Source organism: Chiloscyllium plagiosum, unplaced genomic scaffold (assembly GCF_037043375.1).
Source record: "Chiloscyllium plagiosum isolate Xiang-an unplaced genomic scaffold, Cpla_swu_hap1 HiC_scaffold_45, whole genome shotgun sequence".
In the NCBI taxonomy this organism is placed as follows: Eukaryota; Metazoa; Chordata; class Chondrichthyes; order Orectolobiformes; family Hemiscylliidae; genus Chiloscyllium; species Chiloscyllium plagiosum.
The window spans coordinates 5,034,474-5,061,221 of NW_028270183.1; the positions used below are offsets into that span (position 1 = coordinate 5,034,474).

Here is a 26,748-nt window from a genome sequence, read left to right on the forward strand (position 1 = left end):
TGACAGTGAGCTGAAGAAAATGGCACGTTAGATGTAAGAAAAGTCCAGGAGTTGACAGGAATGTAGAGTTGAGGACACATTCAGATCAGCCATGTCCTTATTGAATGGCAGACCGGATTTTAGGAGCCTACTAGCCGCTATCTGTTCCTAATTTATACATTTGCAAAACTGAATTCAGTTTAACAGAGCAAAATGCATTTATCTTAGGAAGAGTTAAGTGGAGGGGTTGGAGGGCTGCATCATCAACATATATAGCATTAATTCAATTACCCATCCAGTATGCCCTACAGGCTAACATATTTAGAAATAAAAAAAATTAAGAATGATGTTTGACTTAGAATAACTTATTTAGAGTTTTCATATTTTCAGTAGGTTCCTCTGAGATGTTACATCTCCTTGTATCATAGGATAAACTGCAAGCAAATGATTATGAATAAATAAAAATGGATTAAAGAAATTGTGCCAAAACCAAAACCATGTTGAGCAGCTACTTTTGGTGATTTTGAGTAACCAAAAAGTAACATTGAGCAGGTCTACCTAATTTTGTAGAAGTAACTGTGGACTGACATACAATGCACTGCTTCATCAAGTGGCTACATGGAGATATATATATATATAGCTGAACAAATCAGACTTACTTGAACTCCTTTTTTCCAAATGAAATAGGCATTGCACAGCTACTGAAGCAGACATGAAACTTTGCACTAAACAGACTCCTAGTTTCTCATCTCCTGCTTCCAATGATGATGAACAGTCATTAAGGCCTTTAATATGTTCGGTCGAGACAGTACAGATGGGCTAGTCTATCAGGATGGGCTTATCTACCAAGATGGCTGATCAGGAACAAAGAGCAAGCCAACAGTGACGAGTTCATCTATAGGGATGAACTAGAACCCAGATATGGGCTAGAGTAATGAGATAAGCTAAAAGAAATTAGGTACTTAAAATGCATTAAAGATGGCCCAGCGTGTGGGTGCTGTTGTGAATGCCAGTATGATTCAAAGCACATCTGCAGTGATTACAGCTGGAGACCTTCAACTCTGAGTTAATGAGCTGGAGTGTGAGCTTCAACCATTGCAATGTATCAGGGAAGAGGGAAGTCACAAGGACACTTTGTCCCATGGTAAGGCACACATTTAGGCTAGGGTCTTCTGATTTGATCCATAATTGGGCATTGTACAATGTGACTGCAAGATAGATCTGAGGATTGAAAGTGAGGAGTGAATGTACCTCAACCTTTGCAATTGTCCAAGACTTCACAGTTCTTACATCCTTTCTCCCATTCATAGAGGCTGTATGTGCATCTCAGAGCTAACTTATAAAGTAGAACCTCTACTTATAAAGTAGAACCTTTGAATCATGAACAAATTGACATAAGATAAATAAGACTAGGGAGTTAAATGTATGGCTTAAAGATTAATGTGAGAAAAATTAGTGTAGATTAAAAAAGCACAGGTACCGGTACTGGGCTAACTGAGAGTTATACTATTGGGCTGTTCTTTACCTGAGCTATGCTGGGAACAGTGTTCTGATGAATCATGTAAGTAGGTTGATAGAGAAGACTTTAAATTGAATAGTGAAGGTAGGGGATCACTTAAAAGAATTCATGGGAAATGAAGAGAAAGGATAAACCAAGAGATCGAGTTAACATTAAGGGGAGTGACAATGAGACCATGGAGGGAAAGGAGCATACAAACGTAAGAGTACACCAGCAAATAAAGCCAGAGTTTTCAAAGATAGTAACACTGCAGAACTAAAGACTCTGCATTTGAATGCATATGCACTTCAATAGAAATAGATATGATAGCCATTACTAAGATTAGCTACAAGATGTCCAAAGCTGGGATCTTAATATTGAAACATACCTGACAATTTAGAAGGACAGGAAACTAGAAGAAGTGGTTGGGTAGATCTGTTAATTAAGGATGATATTGGTACAATAATGAGAGATTTATCTTTGTTCTAAAGATCAAGATCAGAATCAATTTGGGTAGAGATAAAAAGTAGCAAAGATAAAAAGTCATATGCAGAAGTAATTTATACAAAGTACCAGGAAGAAATAACAGACTTGTAAGAAAGGTGTACAGATAATTCATTCTACATATTGTTTGGGTGAATCAAATTGAGTTGAGCTCATTGACAGCTTTTGAGACAGTTTCGTAGAGCAGCACATCTTCAAGTCAACCAAAGAGTCAGCTATTCTAGATCTAAAAATTTGCAGTGAGACAGGATTAATTAAAAACCTCATAGCAAAGGAACCTTCAGGTAACAGTGATCCTAACATGATTGAATTTCAGTTTATGGAAGAGAAAAGTGTGGCTAAGACCAGTGTTTTATACTTAAATAATAATTACAAGATAATGAAGAAAGAGCTGGCTAAAGTAATAGGATGCATTGGCAGATGTCTAAGGAGATATTGCATTACCCCCGGCAAAGCTGCACACTGGTGAGAAAGCAAGACTCTAGGAGAAGGATATGCCATCTGTGGCTAACTGAGAAAGTTAAAGATGGTATCAGATTGAAAGGCAAAATGTGCACTTCTGTGAATTTTAGTGGTAGGTCAGAAGATTGAACAGATGTATAAAAATGGCAAAGATTAATGAAAAAAGAGGGTGAAATTTGACTATGGAGAACTTAGCTAGACATACAAAAATAGATAGTAGAGTTTCTATAACTATTTAAAAAGGAAAAAGGAAACTAAACTGAATATTAGTCCTCTCTAGAGTAGGCCTGGGGACTGAATAATGGACCATAAGGAAATAACAGAGGCTTTGAACAGATATCTTGTGTCTCCCTTACTGTAGAAGCTCTGAATAACATTTCAAAAATACTTGCAATCAAGAAGTGAAAAGAACAGGGTGAATTGAAAACAATTGCAATCACCAGAGAAAAGGTGCTGAAACAAATTATTAGAAATAAAGGCTGATAAATTCCCAGGACCTAATAGACATTTTTCTGGTGATCTTAAAACAAGTGGCTGCAGAGATATCAAATGCATTGATTACAATTTTCCAACATTTCCTAGGTTCTTGTGAGGTCCTAAGAGATTAGAAAATAACAAACATAACTTCTCTGTTCAAGAAAAGAGGAAAACAGACAGAAACTATAGGCCAGTTAGTCTAACATCTGCCATAAAGAAAATGCTATAACCTACTTGTAAGGAGGATATAAAGTTATAGAGTCAGTACGGAAACAGACCCTTCGGCCTACCCATCCATGCCAACCATGTTTCCTAAACTGAACTAGTTCAATTTGCATACATTTGGCCCATATCCCTCTAAACCTCTCCTAATCATGTAGCTGTCTAAATGTCTTTTAAAGTTGTAATTGTATTCACCTCTACCACCTCCTCTGACAGCTCATTCCATATACTCACCACTATGTGTGTGAAAACGTTGCCCTTCAGGGCCCTTGTAAAGTTTTTCCCTGTCACCCTATGCTCTCTCATTTTGTACTCCCTATCCTGGGGAAAAGATCTTGGCTATTCATCCTATCTATGCCCATCACGATTTTATAAACCTCTATAAGGTCATCCATCAGTCTCCTACACTCCAGGGAAAGAAGTCCCAGCCTATCCAGCCTGTCCTTATAAATCAAACCATCCAGCCTCCGTAACATCCTTGTAGATCTTTTGTGCACCCTTTCCACTTTAACAACATTCATTAGAATATCATGATGCACTCAAGTAGAATTGTCATGGTTTATTAAAAGATAAATGGGGAACCTATAGATGCGGTGTACTTGGATTTCCAAAGTGCCTCTCTCAGCCTTGTTTGATTTTCCAGGTATTTGGAAATATAGCAGTTGATGATGATGAAGATAGTGAAATTAATCACCACAACAACTTCAGAACATTCTTCCAAGCTCTGATGCTTCTTTTCCGGTAAATAATGTCAACTTTATTTGTCTCTTACTTGCTCCTGATGTTTGCTGGAGTACAGTTTCCAAAGGTACCAAGCACTTCTCCAGTACCTCTCTTTACCCAACCCAGGCAGTGATTGATAGGACAGGGCGAAAGTAAGGACTGCAGATGCTGGAGATTAGAGTCAAGATTAGAGTGGTGCTAGAAAAACACAGCAAGTTAGGCAGCATCCAAGCAGCAGGCAAATCGATGTTTCAGGCAGGAGCCCTTCATCAGTGATTGACAGGAGCCTATCATAGTATAGAAGATACCACAGCCAACTCCAACTTTGTCTTCACCTGCCATGTAGACACAAACTTTTCAGTAAGAATCAATTAATAGTGATCAGGAGATGGAATATTGGCAAATCCAGTGTTTCTTTCCCATGCTCTTAGACAATGAGACTTCCATTATCTCTCATACCCCTTCGTGCTGTCCTGCTTAACAATAGTAAGGTTACATTGCACTGATCTACTGAACCATCACAAAGATGGACTCAGAGTGGGTTTGTAAATCCACTGGTCATTTCTAGCATACATTTGAAGAGAGGAATCTCTGATGCAATGAGGTCTAGAACAGGCTTTGAATTTTACCTTGTCAGTTTTGTTGTAGCATCGGGAATTATCTGTGCTGGTGCTTTTATAAACTTGAAGTCTTTCAGATAGGTTACTAAGGAAAGATTGTGAATTCCAAATTAAGTTTCATCCATCTTTCTGGACTGCAATCAATCCTTAACAAGACTCTGTATTTCAGGAGTGCAACAGGGGAAGCGTGGCATAGTATCATGTTATCATGCTTGGGCGGCAAACCTTGTGATCAACGATCTGGCATCAGTGGAAATGAGTGTGGCAATGAGATTGCCTATTTCTACTTTGTCTCCTTTATTTTCCTCTGTTCCTTTCTGGTAAGTCTTGAATGCATCCTGTTTCTTGACAGCCCATTGTTTAATAAAAGAAGAAATAAAATGTTGGATATATATAGAATCCAGTCTTTGGACCATCAGAGACTGAACACAAACCTCTACAACTTACAGTAGTACTGGTTTGCTTATCTCTATGGAATGCCCAGGAAGTTTGAACATCCACGAGGCAATTCTTCCATTCTCTGGGGCCCTCCATAATAGTGTCGACTCTGAGTCAGAAACTTTGCTGTGCGGTACCTGCCTGAATAGTTATCCAGGAAATGTTAGTCAGAAAAATGCTAGTCTAACTCCCTTTCAGCTCTGACCCGTCTTCCCACTCAAACTTCACAACTGCCGCCCTGAACTGTCTCAACTGCTCTTTCTGACCATATGAGTCCCAATCACTTGAGTACCTTCCCAACCCAACCTGATTTCCCTTTAGTTACATATGACTCTGAAAACAGTTAATACTGAGGAGTGCCATTGGCATCATCCATTATGATGATGTCAAGTAGACTTGTAAGAGCAACACCTTAGGCCTTTAAGATCTTATCATTAAGAGCCTTCTCATTGTGTCTGGAATTAGTCTATCACATCAATGTAACAATTTTGCTACTTGTTCAATATAAGAGCCTCTTCTGGTTAGACTGGAAGTGTTTTTCGTCTACCATGCTCACGCAAGGAGACCTTGTAGATCCCTACACACAAAGAGGATGGTGGCAACTACTCTTCAATGTGTTGACATGCAATCTTGGATTAGCTGTGTATACAACATGCTGGCAGTAGTGGAGTCTGAAATTTTCAGCATCTTCAGGTTCTACTTTAAGTCACCTCCTCACGCAGAAAGTGAGCAGGAGGAAAGAGCTGAACATTTTAGAACCTTACAGAAGAATCGTGGTTAAATTCAGCAAGGAAGAATCCATACTAATGGTAAAAATATTTTGATATTTCTGGTAAGAGAGAGTCTTCAGCAGGAGTGTTAGGCACTTCATAGAGAAGGAGGATCAATTACTCCAAAAGTAGATAGAGAGTGAGTAGCATGGCAGTTGTTTATAGGAGCAGTCTTGAATCAGGTTTCAGCTGAAGAATGAATGGACATCAGAGGCTCTTTGAGTAAAGTTAAAATCTGGTGGACAACAGTAAGCTTCTAAAAACAGTGAGTCTTGTAGTTCAGAAAAGCCAAATGTAAGGAAATGTTACATTGATCGAGCGCCACTGCGATAGCAAGTGGATGCTCCAAGGCATGGCTGTGGTGAAGGAAATCAAGGGCCACAAAAGCAGTTTAAACTGATACTGCAAACCTGGCAACATCACAAAGCCAAAATTAAAATAACAAAGGGACAGATTAGAAACCTAAGCATCCCTGGCCTAATGAAAGAATAAAGATAGGAGACTTTATTAAGATTACAGAAAAGGTAGACAATCCTTTATTTAAAACATTTTGAAAGCAGGAAACATCTATTTAAACTGTGGGGAGCAAAACCAACCAGAAAAAAATGGGAATCAGTATTGAACATGCAAAAAGCAGGAATCATCCAGAAAAAAACTATTAAAGAAGCAAGTTTCATCTCTTAAAGCTTCAACTAGCAGAAGCTAAAGTCGGCATCACTTATGAATGCCACAGGAAGCAGAATTCATTCAGCAAAGCCATTAAGGAAACAGGAATTAATTTATTAAGGCTATGAATAGTAGTATTTATCCAGTCAAGCCACAAGAAAGTAGAAGTCCATTTTATGAGAAGGTGGGAATCTTCCATTTTAGCCACAATGCACAGGAAAGCCCTTCAGAATAGCAGCAAAGAACAGCAGCTTTGCTGCTACTGCAAAATAAAAAACCTTTTAAGCAAGGAAAATAAATAATCACATTCAGAAGACAAGCCTTCATATTTCCAGAAAGTCCATATCTGAAATTAAATCTAACTGGAAATTTAGAATTGGTTATCTTGAAGAAAACAATTCTTAACATACAGAACAGCTTCCAAGCTAGAGATCAAACCATAAGCTAAACAAGTTAATAAACTGGTTTAATATGCTACAAGCAGCTCTCCAAAGTAGAAGATGCCAAATAGCAGAAAACCTGCATTTACTTCACATTCTGACCCACAGGCCACAATCAGAGAAGATTGGGGACAATATTTCATCCTCACTAACACTTAACACTGGAGCCCCGCAAGGGTGCGTACTCAGCCCCATACTGTACTCGCTGTATACCCATGACAGCATCGCCAAATACCAAACTAATGCCATTTACAAGCTCGCTGATGACACCACCACAGCTGGTCAAATCTCAGATGACAACGAAACAGACTACAGATGGGAGGTGGAAGACCTGTAAAAGTCATGCACCGAGAATAACCTAGCTCTCAATGCCGGCAAAACCAAGGAACTCATTATTGACTTTCGGTGAGATGTTACTCATGCCCCCCTACACATTAACAGCACAGAGGGGGAATGAGCGGGGAGTGTCAAGCTCCTGGGAATGGTCATCCACAACAAGCTTTCTTGGACTCTTCATGTGGATGCACTGGTTACAAAGGCCCAATACGTCTCTTCTTCCTCAGGCAGTTGAGGAAGTTTAGCATGATGGCGAATACCCTTGCCAACTTTTATAGGTGCATACTCGGAGAGTGGTGAACGCGGCCCAGACAATTACAAAGGCCAATCTCCCAGCTATAGAATCCATCTACCAGGCCCGCATTCTCAAAGATCCATCCCACCCTGGCAATGTTTTTCTACGACCTTTATCATTGGGCAGAAGGTACTGACGCCTGAACACACGCACCAGCCGGTTTCAAAACAGTTTCTACCCTACTGTTGTTAGAATACTGAATGGACTCACAAGCTCTTAGCATTCGCCTGTACCTGTGTTTTTGGTTCGCTGCTGTTTACCTATTATTAACTTATCTATGCTATTTAATCATGTGATCTGCCTGTATCGCTCGCAAGCCAAAGCTTCTCACTGTGCCATGGTACACGTAATAATAAATCCAATTAAATTCAATTCAATTCAAGAATTCTCACTTACTTGAGAATAAAGGCATACCTGGACCTCTGTTATCTTCAAATTCTGGAAAAGGTTTACCAAGCTAAAGTCAAAGAATAACTGGTCAAGAAGTGATTGGTCGAATATTTCATCGGATTCTCTGTACTCACGGCAGAATCCAAACTGAAAATAGAAACAATTGAGAGTAACTTTGTTAGGATTAAAAAAAATATGCTGTTAATGAGATGGGACTATACTGGTTTCACTTAAATGTTTTCCACTGCTGTCAAAACTGAAAAGAATTCAGACAAGCAATGTGATAGTCAATGAGCAGTATACCTCACTTAAGCCAATTGACAATCTGAACTGATATTATTCAGTATGCAACACCATTTGGTAAACAAGTAGTTATGAAAGATTTAAGTCAGATGTTAGCTACCTGGGTTGCTCAGAAGTGACAAGTCCAAACAGAACATTTGACTACCTTATCTTTCCGGGAAGAATCTTCAGTCACAGTGACAGCAATCATTGTCAAGCAAGAATCAAACCTCAAACAGCGAAACTGAGAAAGGAACATAACTGGTTTCAGCAACAAATGAGAATATCCAAATGAATCAAAAGATTGAAGTAAAGAGTCCATTTAGTTCATCAAAGATGCACAGGTAGATTGAGAATAAAAATCTGTGACAGAGATTGAAAATGTGATGCATGGAACTCTCTAGAAACCATCACTGAGAAGAGAATGACCGATGTCTAATGATTCAAGAAAATGTAAGGAAGAAATTACCTACTTCAGAGATTCAGCATTCTGTAAAGAAGCAATTGACTATTTCAGTAGGGACAATGTTATCTGTGAAGGAAGTCCCAAGAGTTTAAAGTTCATGCAGTATAAAAGGTCTCAGACTGCCAGGAATAGCATAAAAGACACCAGGATTTTGCCTCACAAACAACAAGTCTTCCAAATCCAGAGAGAACACATTCCAGGAGAATAGTGGAACCTTCAAGTTGCCTGGATTTGTAAAGTCAGAGACTTGGTGAATATCAGGAATGGTAAATTTAATTATAAGCACAAAGTTATAATAATAATGAGAAAAAGCTTTGAAGAAATGTCTTAAAGAGTTAACGTTATTTGGGGCGGCATGGTGGTTCAGTGATTAGCGTTACCACCTCACAGCACATGGGACTTGGGTTCAATTCCAGCCTCAGACTGTGGAGTTTGCACATTCTCCCCATGTCTGCGTGGGTTTCTTCCAGATGCTTTGGTTTCCTCCCACAGTCCATAGATGTGTCGGTTAAGTAGATTGACCATGTTAAATTTCCTATAGTGTCCAAGGATATGTCGGTAAGGTGGATTAGCCATGGAAAATGCAGAGCTACACAGATAGGATAGGAGGCGGGTCTGGGTGGGCTGGACTTCGGAGAGTCAGTGTGGACTTGGGCTGAATAGCCTGTTTCATTCTATGAATTAAGGATTGCTATAAGCATTATTCACTATGATGATGTCATATGGACTTGCGGAGGATATACCTTGGTGATTGGGATTTATCCATGTCCTCATAATCTCTCTAATAGTGTCTCTCACATCATTGTAACTTCAAATAATTGCTAACATGAAATAAACTCCTACTTATTCTGTACAAGAGCATCTTCAAGTGAGACCAGTGTCTGTTCTCTACCATACTAGATCAAGCATGCCCTGTAAATGTCTGTAGAGAACAGTGACAACAAACCTACCACATGGTGAGATGCAGACTCTGATTAGCTGCACTCACATCTTCCGGAACTGACCAGACTAATGCCCGTCCCAACTCACCCACCTACTACCTCACCAACTGTCATCCTACTCACCTCCCAACCCACCCACTTAGTTCACAAACCCACCCATCCACTAACATTCATTCATTCATTAACATGCACATACATTCCCTCTGGACATTTAAACTTACTAAATGGCAGTTTGTGCTCTATGTATGGGTTTCTGTATTGAACAAGTTCATCAGGATGCTGCTTCATTGGAAGTGATCTCCTTTTAGACATAACCAGGAAAATGCGCAATTATTTGATCCCCTTTGAACATGGTGTTTTCAATGCTGGTTGGATGATTTCAGCCTCTGTGTTTTGATTTAGAATCATTAAGCGTAAGAGACTAATTAGTATCTTTAACAGGATATTATATATTCCTAGTTGTTTTATTATTAATCCTTTGTTTGCCAAAGTGTGCTTTTTATGATTAAAATTTATGTCAGTACTGATTTTCTAAAATGTTTTCCATGGTTCCTAATAAGTTTCATATTTGTCACTGCTGGTGTAGCTTGGGGCATGCATGCAGCCCTTTTATTCCTTGGACCTGAGCTAAACACTAGCTGTTAGTTGTAGCATTGAATTCTATTTTTTTTCTGCAGGTTTCAAGTATTGCACTTGAAATCAGTTTAGAAAGTTTTAATATTGGAAAGAAGCGTGTAATAGATTTTTATACTTGTTCCTTTTTGATACCTCTGATCCTAACATGCATTACCAAAATTTTCTATGTATATTTTTTTCTCTTCCTTCCCCTACTGACACAATTCGTGCTTAGTCATTAGTTAGTTGGGTAATAAAGATAACTATCTGAGAAGGAAGAATGTGTAGAGCTATAAGAAAGTGCAGGAGAGTGGCACGAAGCAAACTGTTCTTATGTAGAGCTAGCACAGATAAGACAGGCCAAATGATCTCTTTCTATATCGTGGCCATTCTGTGTGACTGTAATATTGTGAAATGAGGATGGATGAATATTCTGGAGTTGCTTCATATCACTGGGAATAAGAAAATATTCCGCTTCCCTTGGGAAATTTAATAGGTGCAGTATCCAAGGTAAACTGTAGTAAATTGGAGTAAATTATAGATGACCAAAACAAGAAATAGGATTCAATGATACTTCATGTGCATTTTCTGCTGCCTTACATTATGATTATACTATCATGTTCTGATGTGATTGCTCATTTAGTACTTGGTGAATTCTATATTCTGTATTCTACCTTTGTGTCACAGAACTGGGGCCTTAACTCTTCCAATTATCTGTTATATGATTTAAATTCATAGTTACTTAATACAGCATATTGGGTTTATGCTTTTTTCCTTTTTATATAACAGATGCTGAACCTTTTTGTTGCTGTCATTATGGACAACTTTGAGTATCTGACACGGGACTCTTCAATCCTTGGACCCCATCACCTGGATGAGTACGTCAGGGTCTGGGCTGAGTATGATCCAGCTGCCCGGTAAGCACCTACCCCTATCAAACTTTCCTCATTAAAGTTCTGGACAACAGTGTGAAATCTGAGGGAATTAGAAATGAGAACTTAACTATGTACTTAATGCTAAGATTAAAATTACAGTTAAAGTGTTCATTTTCAGTTCTTTACATTTTGCTCAGATGGTTAATGACAGGTTTGTATGAGTCAGCCAAGTATCCAAGTTCAAATCCAGTGGAGAAGAACTGGATGAGTGGCTTAAGCAAGATGCCAACAAATGGTCATACCATCGTATAGCCCCATCTAGAGGTCATTCATTTAAAATTTGTAGACACATCTTCACCATCTATCGAGAACCTTTACAATGACCACTCAATCTGAATGAGAATTTCTGGCTTCCAAACCCAAGTTCCCCATACAGGTGTCTGCATGCACTGTGCAGCAGGGTGCAATCATATACTTCCCACTGGGCTTCGAAGAATCTGTAATCATTTTGAAATTATATTTAAAATAATCCTTCCCTATTTACTCAGCTATAGGGAGGCACTAAATTGGTTTCAAAAAGTTTCAAGTGTTTTATTAGACTTTTAAACTGACAACTGTCTGGGCCCCATTTTATCAGGCACTTGTTTGAATGCCACTGCATCATAATGAGTGGACATCAATAATGTTACTAAAGTTTTCCTCCTTTTTCAATCATTATTTGCAATTCCAGTTCATCCACCTTCATGCCTTTAACATAGGTAATATGTATTTGATTAAATTTTCAGTATATATGAAAAATGATTATTAACAGAAATGGTGTAATTTCTGTCACGAATTGTATATTCCGAGCAAGTATATAGATCCTCACGGGCAGATTAATTCCAAGTAGTCACAGCATTATAACAAGAATAAAAATACCCAGAGGTCAAAATATGGACAAGATATGGACAAGACAATGAGTTATAGTTGGTATTGTTGGTCAATAAAATCTAACAATCCTTTTACAATGACTTTTGGAGCTCTTACTAGCTCCATTTATGATGTGTGAGTAAAGAGGGTATTTATTCTGTGACAAGTTCAAAGGAATGAACTGCAAGCTACTTAGCTAACATTTTATAAATTTTCTAAAGACTTTTCACCTGTCAGCATTCACTTGCAACAAGATAAATGAGAGAAGCAGTATCCCAGAACATCTTAGATCAATCATCGCCGTTTGTTTTCTTTGAGTGAGTGTCTAGGACTTGTTGCTGAAGTCCTGAATGAAATTCTGTGTAACTGATTACCATAATTGCTAGCACCAAAACAGCATCTGTCTCGACAGTAACTAATGGTGTTGTGCAGGAAGTCACCTCATTGTCTTCCTGATTGAAAGGAAGGACTATGATAGTCCTTCCTTTCAATCAGGGAATACTGTAAAGCTGGTCATTTTACAAAATATAGTATTCCAGAAACATCTGAACAAAAATAGGCTGATTAGAAATCCTCCAATTTTGAGATTAGTTTTCTGTTAGTGGCTCTGCAGCAATGTCTTTTCATGTATGTATTTTGGAACCATTTAGTTCCCTGTCCTTATTTATCTAATTTCCTGGCTTATAAAGTGAAATCTAGGTTACCATGGCCACTTCTATCTTACCCTGACATGGATTGGATTCTGATCAGCTTCTCACAGTAACTCCTCTTAGAAAATGTTATTTAGTTAATCTCCTTCTTGTGGAAGAAGTCTCTCTCTAGGTCGAAGCTAAGCACTAAGGGAATAGGAAGGAGTTGGTCCTTGAATATATTGGAATACTTTGAATTACTAGTATGTGAGTTGATGAGAAAAGACATTGAACACTACATGAATCATTTTAATCAATGTTACGAAATGTCTTTTTTTTCCACACTGCCTCAGATATATAATAGCCCTCCCCGCCACCTTTGCCACTAGTCACAAAACTGTATAAAAATAATTTCCAACATCCTCAACTTTTTTTGTGCTGCTTGAAGTAATGATGTCCTCGTGAATATCATAGCCTTGTCCCACCAGTATCTGATGTTATGTGTGAATCCTATTAGTTTTGTCAGCCGTGATGCAATTATTGTTCAGTAAAGTGGTTGTTGTATAAAATTGTGACATCTTAAAAAATGTTTAGAACAAGTTTTGTAATGAAAATACATGCCTGATCTCAACTTCATTCTGCAAAATTTAAAGTTGCATTGTATTGTTAAGTCTGACCCGGTTCCAAGATATTATAAAATTATCTAATTAATTTGTTTTTAAGAAAGGGACTAAACTCAATTATGGTTCTGTCCTGAACTTTCGTCAAGTTGGCAATGGGAGCCTGGATAGAAAATTTACATAGCAATAGGTTCAGTCATAATATATATCACTTTTTTCTGTTTGTACTCACTACCTCGATATACATGAGGAAGGACCAAACCAAGGAATGTTATAGGGACATTCAGTATTTCTGGATTTCACCTCAGCAAAGATGACTTATGTGCCAAAGCCAATCTTTCTTTTGTATCGTTCCTTTCTATCTTCGGTAGTGCAAGGAATGAAGCTGTTAGGTCATGACTAGGACTTTAAGCATACTGGGAGGGTAATGTAGAGCCAAGCTATCAGATTCGGAACTGAGGTGCCTCTTGCTTTCCCACTACCTTTTATCAACAGTGGAGGAAATAATGAGTGGACAGCCCTACTGCCCAGGGGCTAACAGAGGCCCTTAAGTGGCCATTAAGGGCTTCTTTCTGCCATTTTTGCTTGTATTTTTGCAACAGAAGGTGGGTCTTACATCATGTGGGAGACCACCAGCCATACACCAATGTCCTTGTAAGTTCAGCAGTTGTGTGCCCTTCTGATTGTGCAACTTTTGGTTCATGAAGGACTTGCTCCCCCACCCCCCAGCCCCCTCTACCTCAGTGACAAGGATCGTCCCATAGCAATACAATCCCACCTTCACAAACCTTCACAATACAATCCCACTCTCACTCAGAGTCTGTATGATTGACTCTGGCAACTCCAACCCCTCTAACCTTGGATTCACAGCAGGGTCCATGATGCTGCTCCAGGCCAGGTTATTGCCAGCCTAACTGTCATTCCAGATAGTGCTACTGGAACCTAAGATCCTCTCATTGACTGGTAGCTCTTGGGGATTGAGATTTTAACTTTTAAAGGAACAGAAAGTCTGACACCAGATATTTAAATGTCTATGGACTTAAAATCCAAATCAGGGCTCTAAAAATGGCCAAATTCAGTTTATATTCAACTTTTCAGCTTGTGGCTATGTTGCCTGTCCTTCATAAAATCCCTACCTATCTGTAGCAGCAGTAACACTTGCTTTACTTAGGTTCTTTGAAAGAGTCATTTGCAAGAGTTACATCAGGAAGGGAGGTTGCCTACAAATAAAGAAATTAAACTAAGTAGAAAGAACATCCATAGAAACAAGTAAAAATTGAAGTGAGAAAGTGTCATAAACCCTTCAAACACATTGCCCCACAGTATATTCATACCTGCAAAAATCATTAACCCTCCCATCCCACCTACAAATTCATTAACAGTCTATTTATAGCAATGATAAGTGAGTATGAAGCAGACTTCCTTTCTGTTGGCATATTGTCAGGCGCATTTGTCAAGGAACTACAGTATTAGTAACAGTTTCAGTCAGTTCTGCAAGTTGAATCTTGGCTTTACCATACTCTGCAACTTTAAATATCTGATTGGCTGGTTTGTTTGCTTCTCTCTAGAAAAAAAACTCTGTACAATCCATCTATTGCTGAACTTTAATGGAATTCAATTTACCTTATCTTATACCTGTATTATGACATGAACCAAACTTTGAAACAAGATGAGGCCTTGACTGTTCAGTCAGTGATATATAATGTTGCCTTTTTGAATTTCTGTGGACATGGCAACTGATGATGTTATTGATTAGGTAGATTCCAATGGTCAATATAAACCTTCAAAATTAGTCTCTTTCCAAAGTCTACGACTACCTAATTTCTGAAATACACACTTCTTTTGACATGATAAAACAATATTCTGTTAGTAGTCACACAGATGAGATGCTACACCATTATTAGCATGAGGCAGAGGTATTTTCCTAAGGGAAACTCGGCTTACCTTAAAAAAGAGCATTTTGAGTAACTAAAAGAGCATCATTTGCTATATGACATATCACCTGCATTAACATTTTAAGGATAATATGGCTGTAGAATTAATCTCTTCCTTTTCAATCATTGAACTGTTGGAAATTATAGGGCTTTTGTGAGGTCAGATAGGTTTCAGGGCAACAATTAAAAGTCTATCAAAGTTAGTAGGAAAGTATTTGGATTTTGTTACCTGTCCTCAAATGATATGTTGAGCACTTCAACTGCCACATTTCTTCCAGGAACATCAGTGACTGTTGTGAATACATCTGTGGACTCCTCAGGAGCTCACAAGCTTATTCATCAGCTTCTATTTATCACTCTCTATCCATCAGCCAGGATAAAGCTTCCCTCTTTGGGAAACCTGCCAGGAGCTGACTACACCCACTGATTTTGACAATAAAAGAGGAAAGAACAGCTGAGTCTGGATCCTGAACTCTGATCCATATGTCCAAAGCATTATAAATTTATGGAACAAAAGATTGAATTGCCCCATTATTTCCTCTGACAGTGAGTTAGGTAATTCTGGTGTCTGATGGCTGCATTTTTTTCAATGACTTTTTTGTTGTCCTGTTTTACATGTAACTTTGAAAGGAGCTGTTCCCCTATTTGCTCAATCTTGCATTTCTGTATTAATAAGATAAGGCTTTACATATGTGGCCTATGCTGCACGGAGACTTAGGTTTGAAATTGAGACACACATATGGAAGTTCATTAACAGTTAACTGTGTACACTGATGTGACATTTCAGACTTGCATACAGTGTGGGTTACATGCTTATATTACAATGTTGACTGGCTGTCACATATCGACTCATTGACCACACAGAGAATAAGATGGAGATATTTTATACTGGAGCATTATATGTTGTGATGTCTTAGTGCCTTCCTGAGATCTGTCCAACAATACAAGTACCACATGATCGTTCTGTGAGCATAATGTATATTGTTCCTTGTTCATCCTCAATTTCCTTTCCTGTTTGTAATAATGGCAAGGGGGAAGTTGATTGTCTAGTGGTATTATCCATTGGACTAGTAATCTAGACACCCAGACAACGTTCAGGAGAGCTGGATTCAAATCCCACCACAGCAGATTGTGGAATTTGAATTCTAGAGCATATTTTTATTTTTACTCGTGTAATGCGAGCATTGCAAACCAGCTAGCATTTATTAACCATCTGTGATTGCCCCTTGAGAAGGTGGTGGTGAGCTGCCTCCAGAAACCCCTGTAGTCCATGTGCTGTAGGTTGATCCACAATGTTCATAGGGATGAAATTCCAGGATTTTGACCCAGCAACAGTGAAGAATTAGTGATATATTTCTCAGTCAGGATGTTGAGTGGTGCAGATGGTGGTGTTGTCGTGTATCTGTTGCCCTAGTTCTTATAGATGGAGGTAGTCATGCATTTGGAAGGTGCTGTCTAAGGAGGTTTGGTGAATTTCTGAATGCATCTGATAGATGGTGCGCACTGCTGCCACTGAGAATCACTGGTGGAGAGAGTGGATGCTATTGTTGCCAATCAAGTGAGCTGCTTTATCCTGTAATGTATCAAGCTTCTTGAATATTGTTGTAGCTGCACCCATATAGGCAAGTGGTGAATATTTCATCACACTTCTAACTTGTGCCATGTAGATGACGGACAGGCCTTGGGGAGTCAAGAGGTGAGTTATTCACCAGAGTATTCCTCCCCTGTGACCTGCCCTTGTAGCCACTATGTTTATGTGGTGAATCCAATTGAGTTTCTGGTCAACGATAACCCCCAAGATGTTGATAATGGGAGATTCAGTGATGTTAATACCAGTCAAGGTCAAGGGGTGGTAGTTTGATTGTCTCTTATCGGAGATGATCATTGCCTGGCATCTGTGTGGTGCAAATGTTACTTGCAATTTGTCAGGCTAAGCCTGGATACTATCCAGGTCTTGTTACATTTGAACATGGACTGCTTCAGTATCTGAGGAGTCATAAACGGTGCTGAACATTGTGTAATCATCACAAAACATCCCCACTTCTGACCTTACAAAGGAGGGAAGGTCATTGGTGAAGTAGTTGACTCTACCATGACCCTACCATGAGGAACTCCTGCAGAGATGGAGTTGGGATGACCAACTTCCAGCAACCACAACAATCTTCTTATGATTCAAGTCTGACTGCAACCAGTGGAGAGTTTGTGCTGATTCTCATTGATTCCAATTTTGCTAGGGCTTCTTAATGCTACAGTCAGTCGAATGCAGCCTTGGTGTCAAGGGGTGTCATTCTCATCTCACGTCTGGAATTCAGCTCTTCTGTCCATGTTTGAACCAAGACCGTCATGAGATCAAGAGCTGAGTAGACCTGGCAGAACCTAAACTGGACATCACTGTGAAAATTATTGCTGAGTAGGTGCTTGATAGCAGTACTGATGACACCTTCCACCACTTTATTCATGACTAAAAGTAGATAATTGGCCAGGTTGGATTTCTCTTGCTTTTAGTGTACAGGAAATACTTATGCACTTTTTCACATTGTTAGGTAAATGCCAGTGTGGTAACTGTACTGGAACAGCTTGGCTTGGGCATTAGGAAGTTTTGGGGCACAAGTTTTCAGTACTATGGCCGGAATGTTGTAAAGGTCCATAGCCTATGTGGTATCCAGTGTTCCTTGATATACAGTGAATCATATTGGTTGAAAACTGATACTTGTAATGCTGGGGATCACGGAAAGAGACTGAGATGGATCGTCCAATCCATGCTTATGGCTGAAGATTGGGCTCTTCCATCATTAAAGATGGGGTGATTTGTGGAGCCAGTGAGTTATTTAATTGTCCATCCACATTCATGCCTGAATGTGGCAGGACTACACAGTTTAGGTTGAACTGTTGGTTGTCTAAAGATGACCATAAAACCAATGTTGGTTGTCATAAAAACTTAGTTCACTGATGTCCTTTAGGGAAGGAAACTGCCATTTTTACCTGAGGTTGAGTGGTCACCTTATTGAGGATTATAAAATCACGAGGGGCATACGTAAAGTGAATGGCAAGCATCTTTTCCCTAGAATGGGGAAGTTCAAAACTAGAGGGCAGACTTTTAAGGTGAGAGCAGAAAGATTTAAAAAGGACAAGAGGAGCAACTCCTTTACACAGCGTGGTTTGTGTGCAGAATGAACTACAAGAGAAGGTGGTGGATGCAGATACTGTTAGAACATTTAAAAGACATTTGGATAAGTTCATGAATAGGAAATCTTTGGAAGGATATCAACAAATGCAGGCAGGTGGGACTAGTTTGGTTTGGTAATGTGGTCGGCGTGGACTGATTACACCAAAAGGGTCTGTTTCCATGCTATATGACTGTTGGCAGACCTACAGCCATGTGGGTTGATTCTTAACTGACCTCTACACTGGCCTAGTAAGCCATTCAGCTTTGTCAGCCACTAGAAAGGAAGAAATGAATTAAACCAAATGGACCACATAGCATTGAATAAGGAATAGTAAGCAACAATGGCAAACGTAACCCTAACAAAACTGTAAATTCCTCCTCACTAACATCTGGGCGCCAGTGGCAAAATTGGGAGAGCTGTTTCACAAAGCACATGAGCATATATTCAGGGAATCATACTTTACAGGCAACATCCTTGATAACACCATCACTGTACCTGGATATGTCCTGTCCTACCATTAAGACAGACTGAGCAGAGGTGACAGTGCACTGGTTTACAGTTGGAAGGGAGCTGCCCTTGGAAACCTAGACATTGACTGTGGACCCCATGAAATCTCATGGCATCATACCACACCTGACGAAGGAGCAGCACTCTGAAAACTTGCAGGTTCAAATAAACCTGTTGGACTATAATCTGATGTCATTTGATTTTTGACCTTGTGGCATCAGGTCACACATAGGAAAGGAAACCTCTTGCAGATTACCACATACTGCCCCATTCTCGGCTGAAGAGTCAGACCTCCTCCATGAGTGATCACCTGTTAGAGGAAGGCATGAGGGTGGCAAGGGCACCAAGTGTACTCTACTCAGAGTATCCACCACCAAGAATGGCTCAACAGTATCGCTACTGGCCAAGCTGGTTGACTCCTACGGGATATAGTTGCGATGCTGAGTCTTTAGCAGGTAGTGAAGGAACTGACAAGAAGGAAAAACAAACTTGGTCTTGTCCTGGTCGATCAGCCTCACAGATGCATGTGTCCATTGGCAGTATCAGTAACAGTGTTAAGACACAGGGATAACAAGCCAACCAATCAGCCTCACAACACAGTGACATTAAAACATTCAATGTCCCACAAAATTGTCCAGTTGTTCCTAACCAGACTTTACGAATGCAGATCTTAGATACTACGTTTATAACATAAACAAAAATTAACAATTTTTTATTAAATAGTGTAATTTTAACAGAACGCAGTTAAACAATAAGGTAATCTAATTAATATCTACAGAATTTATAGCTAAAGTTTACAGTGTGATGTAACTGATATTATAAATTGAAAAAGACCCGGATTGTTTGTTAAATCTGTCATCTTTTAGAATGACCAAGTTGGTTTCAGTTCTTTCATATGTAAATCGCAGAGCTTTTTTTAAAGTTACATTCTCAAGTGAACTTTATGGGCAGCACGGTGGCACAGTGGTTAGCACTGCTGCCTCACAGCGCTAGACACGGGTTCAATTCCCACCTCAGGCAACTGTGTGGAGTTTGCAAGTTCTCCCCGTGTCTGTGTGGGTTTCCTCCGCGTGCTCCGGTTTACTCCCACAGTCCACAAATGTGCAGGTCAGGTGAATTGGCCATGCTAAATTGCCCGTAGTGTTAGGTGAAGGGGTAAATGAAGGAGAATGGGTCTGGGTGGTTGCACTTTGGCAGGTCGGTGTGGACTTGTTGGGCTGAAGGGCCTGTTTCCACACCGTAACTAATCTAAGCTAAATTGATGTCATGTCGGCCAAGATAATGTATTGAAGGTGTGAGGTGCCCTATGTGAGGCTCTCTGTGCCACAATATTCAAACTGATTCTAATCAAAAAAATAGATTTACAGAATCTTACATGCAGTTTTTGAGCAAAATCAAATGTAATTCTGCAAGTACAAATTCACCCCACAAATGTGTATGTGCTTGTGGGGATGTGTGGGAGGGACATTATGAGTGTCTGTGAGAGAGTGTGTGTATGTATGTGAGTGTGAGTGTAAAGGGGTATAAGTTTGTGAGAAGGTGCGAGTGTACGTAAGTATGTGGGAGTGTATATATGAGTGTACATGTGAGTGTATGAGAGAGGGTCTGCATGAGTGTATGGGTCTGTAGGAGTGTGAGTGTATGTATGTAGGAGTGAATGTGTATGTGTGTGTCTGTCTGTGTATTTGTGTAGTGCAGTAGGGTCACCTGTAGTGTGACATGAACCCAAGATCCCATTTGAGGCCATCCCCGTGAGTACCGAACTTGGCTATCAGCCTCTGTTTGGCCACTTTGTGTTGTTGCCTGTCCCGAAGTCTGCCTTGGAGGACGGTCACCCGAAGGTCCGAGGTCGAATGTCCCAGACCGCTGAAGTGTTCTCCGACCAGGTGGGAAAAATCCTGTCTGTTGATTGTTGTGCGGAATCCATTCATCCATTGCTGTAGCCTCTGCTCGGTCTCGCCAATGTACCATGCCTTAGGGCATCCTTGCCTGCAGCATATCAGATGGCTGAGTCGCATGAGTACCTGCCACGTACATGGTGGGAGGTATCCCCACACATAATGGTAATATCCATGTTGATACTCTGACACATCTTGCAGCATCTACTGTGACAAGGTTATATGGTGTTGTCTTGAAAGCCAGGCAGTTTGCTACGACCAATGATCTGTTTAAGGTTTGGTGGTTGTTTAAAGGCGAGAAGTGGAGGCGTGGGGAAGGCCTTGGCGAGGTGCTCATCCTCATTGATAATGTGTTACAGGCTACAAAGAACATGGCATAGTTTTTCAGCTACTGGGAAGGATACCCTGTCAGTTGCAGCACGTTCCTCCTCATCTGAACAGATCTTGTGTATGCGTAGGGCTTATCCATTGTGGATGGCTGTTTTAATATGTTTCGAGTGGAAGCTGGAGAAGTGTAGCATTGTGAGGTTATCTGTGGGTTTGTGGTAGAGTGAGGTGCTGCGGTGTCCATCCTTGATTGAAATACATGTGTCCAAGAATGAGACAGATAGTTGAGAGTAGTCCATGGTGACTTTGATCGTGGGATGAAACTCATTGATATCACTGCGTAGTTTTTTCAGTGACCCCTCGCCATAGGTCCAGAGGAAGAAAATGTTGTCAATGTACCTGGTGTATAATGTTGATTGGAGGTCATGTGTAGAAAAGAAGTCTTGTTCGAACCTGTGCATGAAAATGCTGGTATATTGGGGTGCACATTTGGTCCCCATGGCTGTTCCGTGTGTCTGGATGAAGAACTGTTTGTTAAAGGTGAAAATGTTGAGGTCAGGAAAAAGTGGATGGTGTAGGACGGTGCTCAGAGATTGGCAGTTGTTGGTGTTGAATACTGAGGCTATTGCCGCGATGCCATCATTGTGGGGGATGCTGGTGTAGAGTGCATTGTGATGAGGAATATTCCCAGTTCAACTGGTCCGTGAGTGCTGAGTTTCTCCAGGAAATCTGTAGTGTTGCGACAGAAGCTGGGGGTCCCCTGTACAATGGGTTTCAAGATGCCTTTTGACATAGCCTGAGAGGTTCTCACACAGGGTCCCATTGCCTAATACAATGGGACATCCTAGTGTGTTGGCTTTGTGTATCTTTGGAAGGCAGTAGAAGTCGCCTACATGAGAAGTATGTGGGATGAGAGCGCGTAGGGAACTCTCAAGCACTGGATCCAAAGTCCTGATCAATGTGTTCAGGTCATGAGTGTGCTGTTTGTTCGGATTGGCCGGTAGTTGCCTGCAGTATTCCTGGTTGTTCAGTTGTCAGTACGCTTCCTAGCAGTAATCTGTTTTATTCTGAATGACGATGGCTCCTCCTTTATCTGCTGGTTTGATGACAATGTTGTGATTGGTTCTGAGAACATGGATGGTAGTACGTTGTGATTCGGTGATGTTTTGCTCTACCTTGTGGGTGCGACTGATGTATCTGGCATTTATATTTTCCTGACGGTTTACACATGCATAGTACATGATACTGACCCTGCTAGTTCAGAGCTGGCTCTTAAAATGAACAGAAGCCCTGACACTCCTGTTTATATCTGTCAGCCAGAACTCCAAGATTGGACCAGGTTAGCAGCCCCAATGTTCTGTGAGGTCCACCTGGCTGACTTCGTTCCAATCACTACAAATATCAGATTTCATGAAATTGGTGAACAATGCCTGGGAAATAGAACTATGTATCTTGGTTGAATTCAATCTCACTGATGAATGCAAGCAGCTTCAGTTGAAAAATATTCACCTATTTCCGACAGACTGTGATTCTTTTCTGATAACATTCAACTATTTGATAACGCAATAGAAAACTAGAAAGACATAGCAGAAAATAGCAGTCTCCAGAGCCTCCAAAAATCATGCTGCTCCAGTTAGAACCTAGTCAGAATCTTTTTTTTTTCTCTTTCTAATCAATATTTTCTGTGTTTGGTTGGTTAGTACCAGTCCCCCCTTAATTGACAATTCAATATCCAACGAGCTGCCAGCCCATTGAGCATAGCAAGCTCTTGGTGATGATTTATCTACAGTGTCCTTTGCGCAGCAATTAGGTCCCATTATCTACAATAAAAACAGAAATTGTTGGAAAAGATTAGCAGGTCTGGCAGCATCTGTGGACAGAAATCAAAGTTAACATTTCAGGTCCACTGACGCTTCCTCAGAACTGAGCATCTGCAGTTCTTTCAGTTTTTATGCATTATCTACAAAACTAGTTCCCAACAGTAAACATCTGACCTTGTTTTCTTCTCCTTTTGAAGCAAACTGCTGCTCAACATTCAACTGTTAACTTCAACTCTCAGTTCCAAACCAAAAAAAGAGAAAAATAAAAGAAAAATTATGAGGGTTTCTTTAAGAGTGATCACCACACATTACCTGTGGAGATGAAATCCATTTTCACATTGAGAATATTGAGAATATCTTCCAATGTGTTGTATCACCATGCTAAATGAAGTAGACTTTGAATACATCTAGGCTGGCTATACAAGAAGTGCTAAGGGCTATCAGCAGCAGCCGACTTATATTCCAACACAATCTGCAACTTAATGGCCTGGCATATCCTACATTTGACCATTACCAACAAGCCAGGGGATCAACCCTAGCTCAATGAAGAGTGCAAGAAGACATGCCAGGAGCTGCACCAGGCATTTCTAAAAATGAGTTGTCACCCAAATGAAGCTATAAAACAGTGCAACATCATAAGTAGCATGTGATAGACAGAACTAAGCAATCTCACAACTAACGGATCAGATCTAAGCTCTGCAGTCCTGGCAATCTCCATGAATGGTGATGGACAATTACACAACACACTAGAGAAAGAGTCTCCATGAACATCCCCATCCTCAATAATGAGGGAACCAAAAGATAAGACTGAAGCATTCGCAATAACCTTCTGCCAGAAGTGCCAAGTGGATGATCCACCTCAGCCTCCCCAGCATCACAGATGCCAGTCTTTAGCCCATTCAATTCACTCCATGTGACATCAAAAAGAGGAAGGCAGTGGATATTGCAAGGGCTTTATGCCCTGTCAAAATTTCAGTAGTAATACTGAAGACTTGTGATAAAGAGCTTGCCACATCCCTAGCCATGCTAAACCAGTACAGCTACAACACTGGCATCTACCCAACTATATGGAATATTGTTCTGGTATTTCATGTTCAAAGAAAACCAAAGCCAATTACCATTCCATCAGTCTATTCTCAATCATCAGTAAAGTGTTGGAAGATGTCATAATTCACTAACTGGAGTCACACCTAACACATAGGAAAATAGTTGTGGCTTTTGGAGATCAGTATGCTCAGCTCTAGAACATCTCTGTAGGAGTTCCCCAGGGAAGTGATCTTGATCCAACCAATTTCAGCTGCTTCATTAATGACCTTCCCTCCATCATAAGATCAGAAGTGAGAATGTTCACTGATGACTGTACAATGTTCAGCATCTTTCACAAATCTTCAAATACAGAAGCAGCCCATGCCTAAATGCAGTGCGACCTGGAATAATATTTAGATTTAGGCTGACAAGTGGAAAGTAACAGTCAAGCTACACAAATGCCAAGCAATGCCCTTCTTCAAAAAGAGAAAATCCAACCCTCGTCCCTTGACATTCTGTGGCTATCACTGAATCGCCCACTATCAACATCCTGGGGTTTACACTGACTAGGCACTGAACTGGACCAGGCAAAAGTGAGGACTGCAGATGCTGGAAACCAAAGTTTAGATCAGAATGGTGCAGGCAGCATCCGAGGAGCATGAAAATCGATGTTTCGGGCAAAAGCCCTTCATCAGGATTAGACAACTGAACTGGACCAGTATAAGTATTGTGGTGACAAGAGCAGGTCAGATGCTATGAATTTTGCGAGAATCTCACTTGCTCACTCGGAAAGGCCTGTCCACCACCTACAAAGCACAAGTCAGGAGTGTGATGGAATACTTCCCACTTGCCTAGTTGAATGTACTCCAAACGAGAAGCTTGACACCGTTTAGGACAAAATAATCCACTTGATTGATGCCATCTCCACAAACATCCACTCCCTCCACCACAATGCTTAGTGCCAAAATCCACCAAGGCTCCTTCCAAACTCAGCAATGCTACTATCTGGAAGGACAAGGGCAGCAGATATATTGGAACACCACCACCTGCAATTTCCACTCCAAACCACTCATCAACCTGACTTGGGCATATACCACTGTTCCTTCAGTTTTGCTGGATCAAAATCCTGAAACTCTCTTCCTAGCACCATTGTTTGTCTACCTATACCAAATGGACTGCTGCAATTCAAGAAGGCAGCTCACCTACCATCTTCTCAAGGTCATTGAGGAATGAGCAATAAATGCTGGCCCAGTCAGTAATGCCCACATTCCATTCATGAATCAAAAAAACTGATTCCAGTGGAATAAAGATCCCTGCTTCGTGATCTTTAGACCATCCCTCTATTTAAATCACAAGTTATATATCTGGCACAGTCAACAGAATGTAGACCTCAAGCTGAAGTGGCAGGGGGAAACAGATGCAGTCCTGGCTGTTCTATCTGCATGGTAAACCTTGTGGTTGATATTGCCCTCAGGATGTTCCAATGAGGTGTTGGAATTATGACTTATAATAGCACTTCGAATGGCACTACCATTAATAACCACAGCCATTTTTGTCATCAGGCACAGAACTTCCATCCTGTGTGACAGCCTTTCTTTCTCCCCAAGCAGTAAACTGGTTGGGCCTCCCAACAATAGCCAAGTGGGAGCATGAGGTTCCTTCAGAAAGACGTTCACTCTGATGTAGAGCGATATGAATGTGCCTTACAATGAGCATACAATTTGGCAAGGTAGAAGTTTTGTGCCTCATTGAAGCAGGAGAGGAGATGTCACCCAATATTCGCCAGTTTTTGCATGAGCATCTGGCTAAGGAGCATGAGCTGATTGACTTCTCTTTACTCATCCAGGTCTCTGCTTCACAGGGGTCAGATATCTCCTGTCTTGGTTACATCAAGCTTTCCCTATCTGGACTCATTCCCACTTTTCCTAGCTTTTGGTTTCTAGTAGGTCATAACTCCATTGATGCATATTTGGAAGGCAAGAATGTGAGAATAACCATAACGTTGGGGTCAAATATAGTTTGATACAGCTGAGTGTCTTTGGAAAGCAAGTATTGTATCGGCTATTAGCAACACATTACAATATCAGTCAATGGTGCACAGGAGACTTTGACTGTGTTCCATGTGCTCAAGGTGCATCGATCTGTACAGAAACCTAGAACTGAGTGGAAGGAATTGGACTGTCCTTTTTCCTGTCCATACCATCACTTCTTGAGGGCTCATTCCAGCCAGCTCTAACTGCTCAATATCAGGCCTTGCTAGAGTATCATATGTCACATATAGTAGAAATGCCAACTCATGTCAGTTCTTGGCATAACCCTGAGAGGCGTCCTTGTCACTGTGGGAGAAAGGGGTGGGTACCCATGTAGATTGCCAGTTTCAGCTACAAAATGATCCCGGGAATGAGGGGCTTGACATATGAGGAGTGGTTGAGGATTCTGGGTCTGTACTCGAAGTTTAGAAGAATGAGGGAGAATCTCATTGAAACTTACAGGATACTGAGAGGCCTGGATAGAGTTTACATGGAGAAGAGACTAGGACCTGAGATCAACTTCAGAGTGAAGAGATGACTCTTTAGAACTGAGATGAGGAGGAACTTATTCAGCCAGAGGGTGGTGAATCTGGAAGCCAAGTCAGTTAGTTAATTTAAGACAGAGATAGATAGGTCCTTAATCAGTACGAGGATCAAACATGATGAGATGAAGGCAGGAGAATGGGATTGAAAAACATAACAGTAATGATCAAATGGCAGAGCAGACTTGATGGGCTGATTGACTAATTCTGCTCCTACATTGTGTGGTCTTATGGTTAAAGAGGTTTATCTCCAAACAAGGATGCCTGTAGGTATCCTTAACCAGTGATTGTCATGGACAGTGGATTGACTGGAAGAGACATCTCTAAACTCATTTCAAAG

The 26,748-nt window shown here is 40.5% G+C and overlaps 1 protein-coding gene across 15 annotated transcripts in view; it reads left to right on the forward strand.

Annotated features, from left to right (window-relative positions):
- Positions 1 to 26,748, forward strand: part of LOC122552384 (voltage-dependent P/Q-type calcium channel subunit alpha-1A-like) — a 662,051-nt gene that overhangs the window by 555,139 nt on the left and 80,164 nt on the right. For 14 of the 15 annotated variants that reach the window (XM_087983287.1, XM_087983286.1, XM_087983278.1 and 11 more), the window contains 3 exons: positions 3,786 to 3,883; positions 4,655 to 4,805; positions 10,914 to 11,041. In XM_087983287.1, the coding sequence (XP_087839413.1) occupies positions 3,786 to 3,883; positions 4,655 to 4,805; positions 10,914 to 11,041 (377 nt within the window). The remainder of the gene's footprint in view (positions 1 to 3,785; positions 3,884 to 4,654; positions 4,806 to 10,913; positions 11,042 to 26,748) is intronic. The other variant, XM_087983285.1, reaches the window with a different exon arrangement.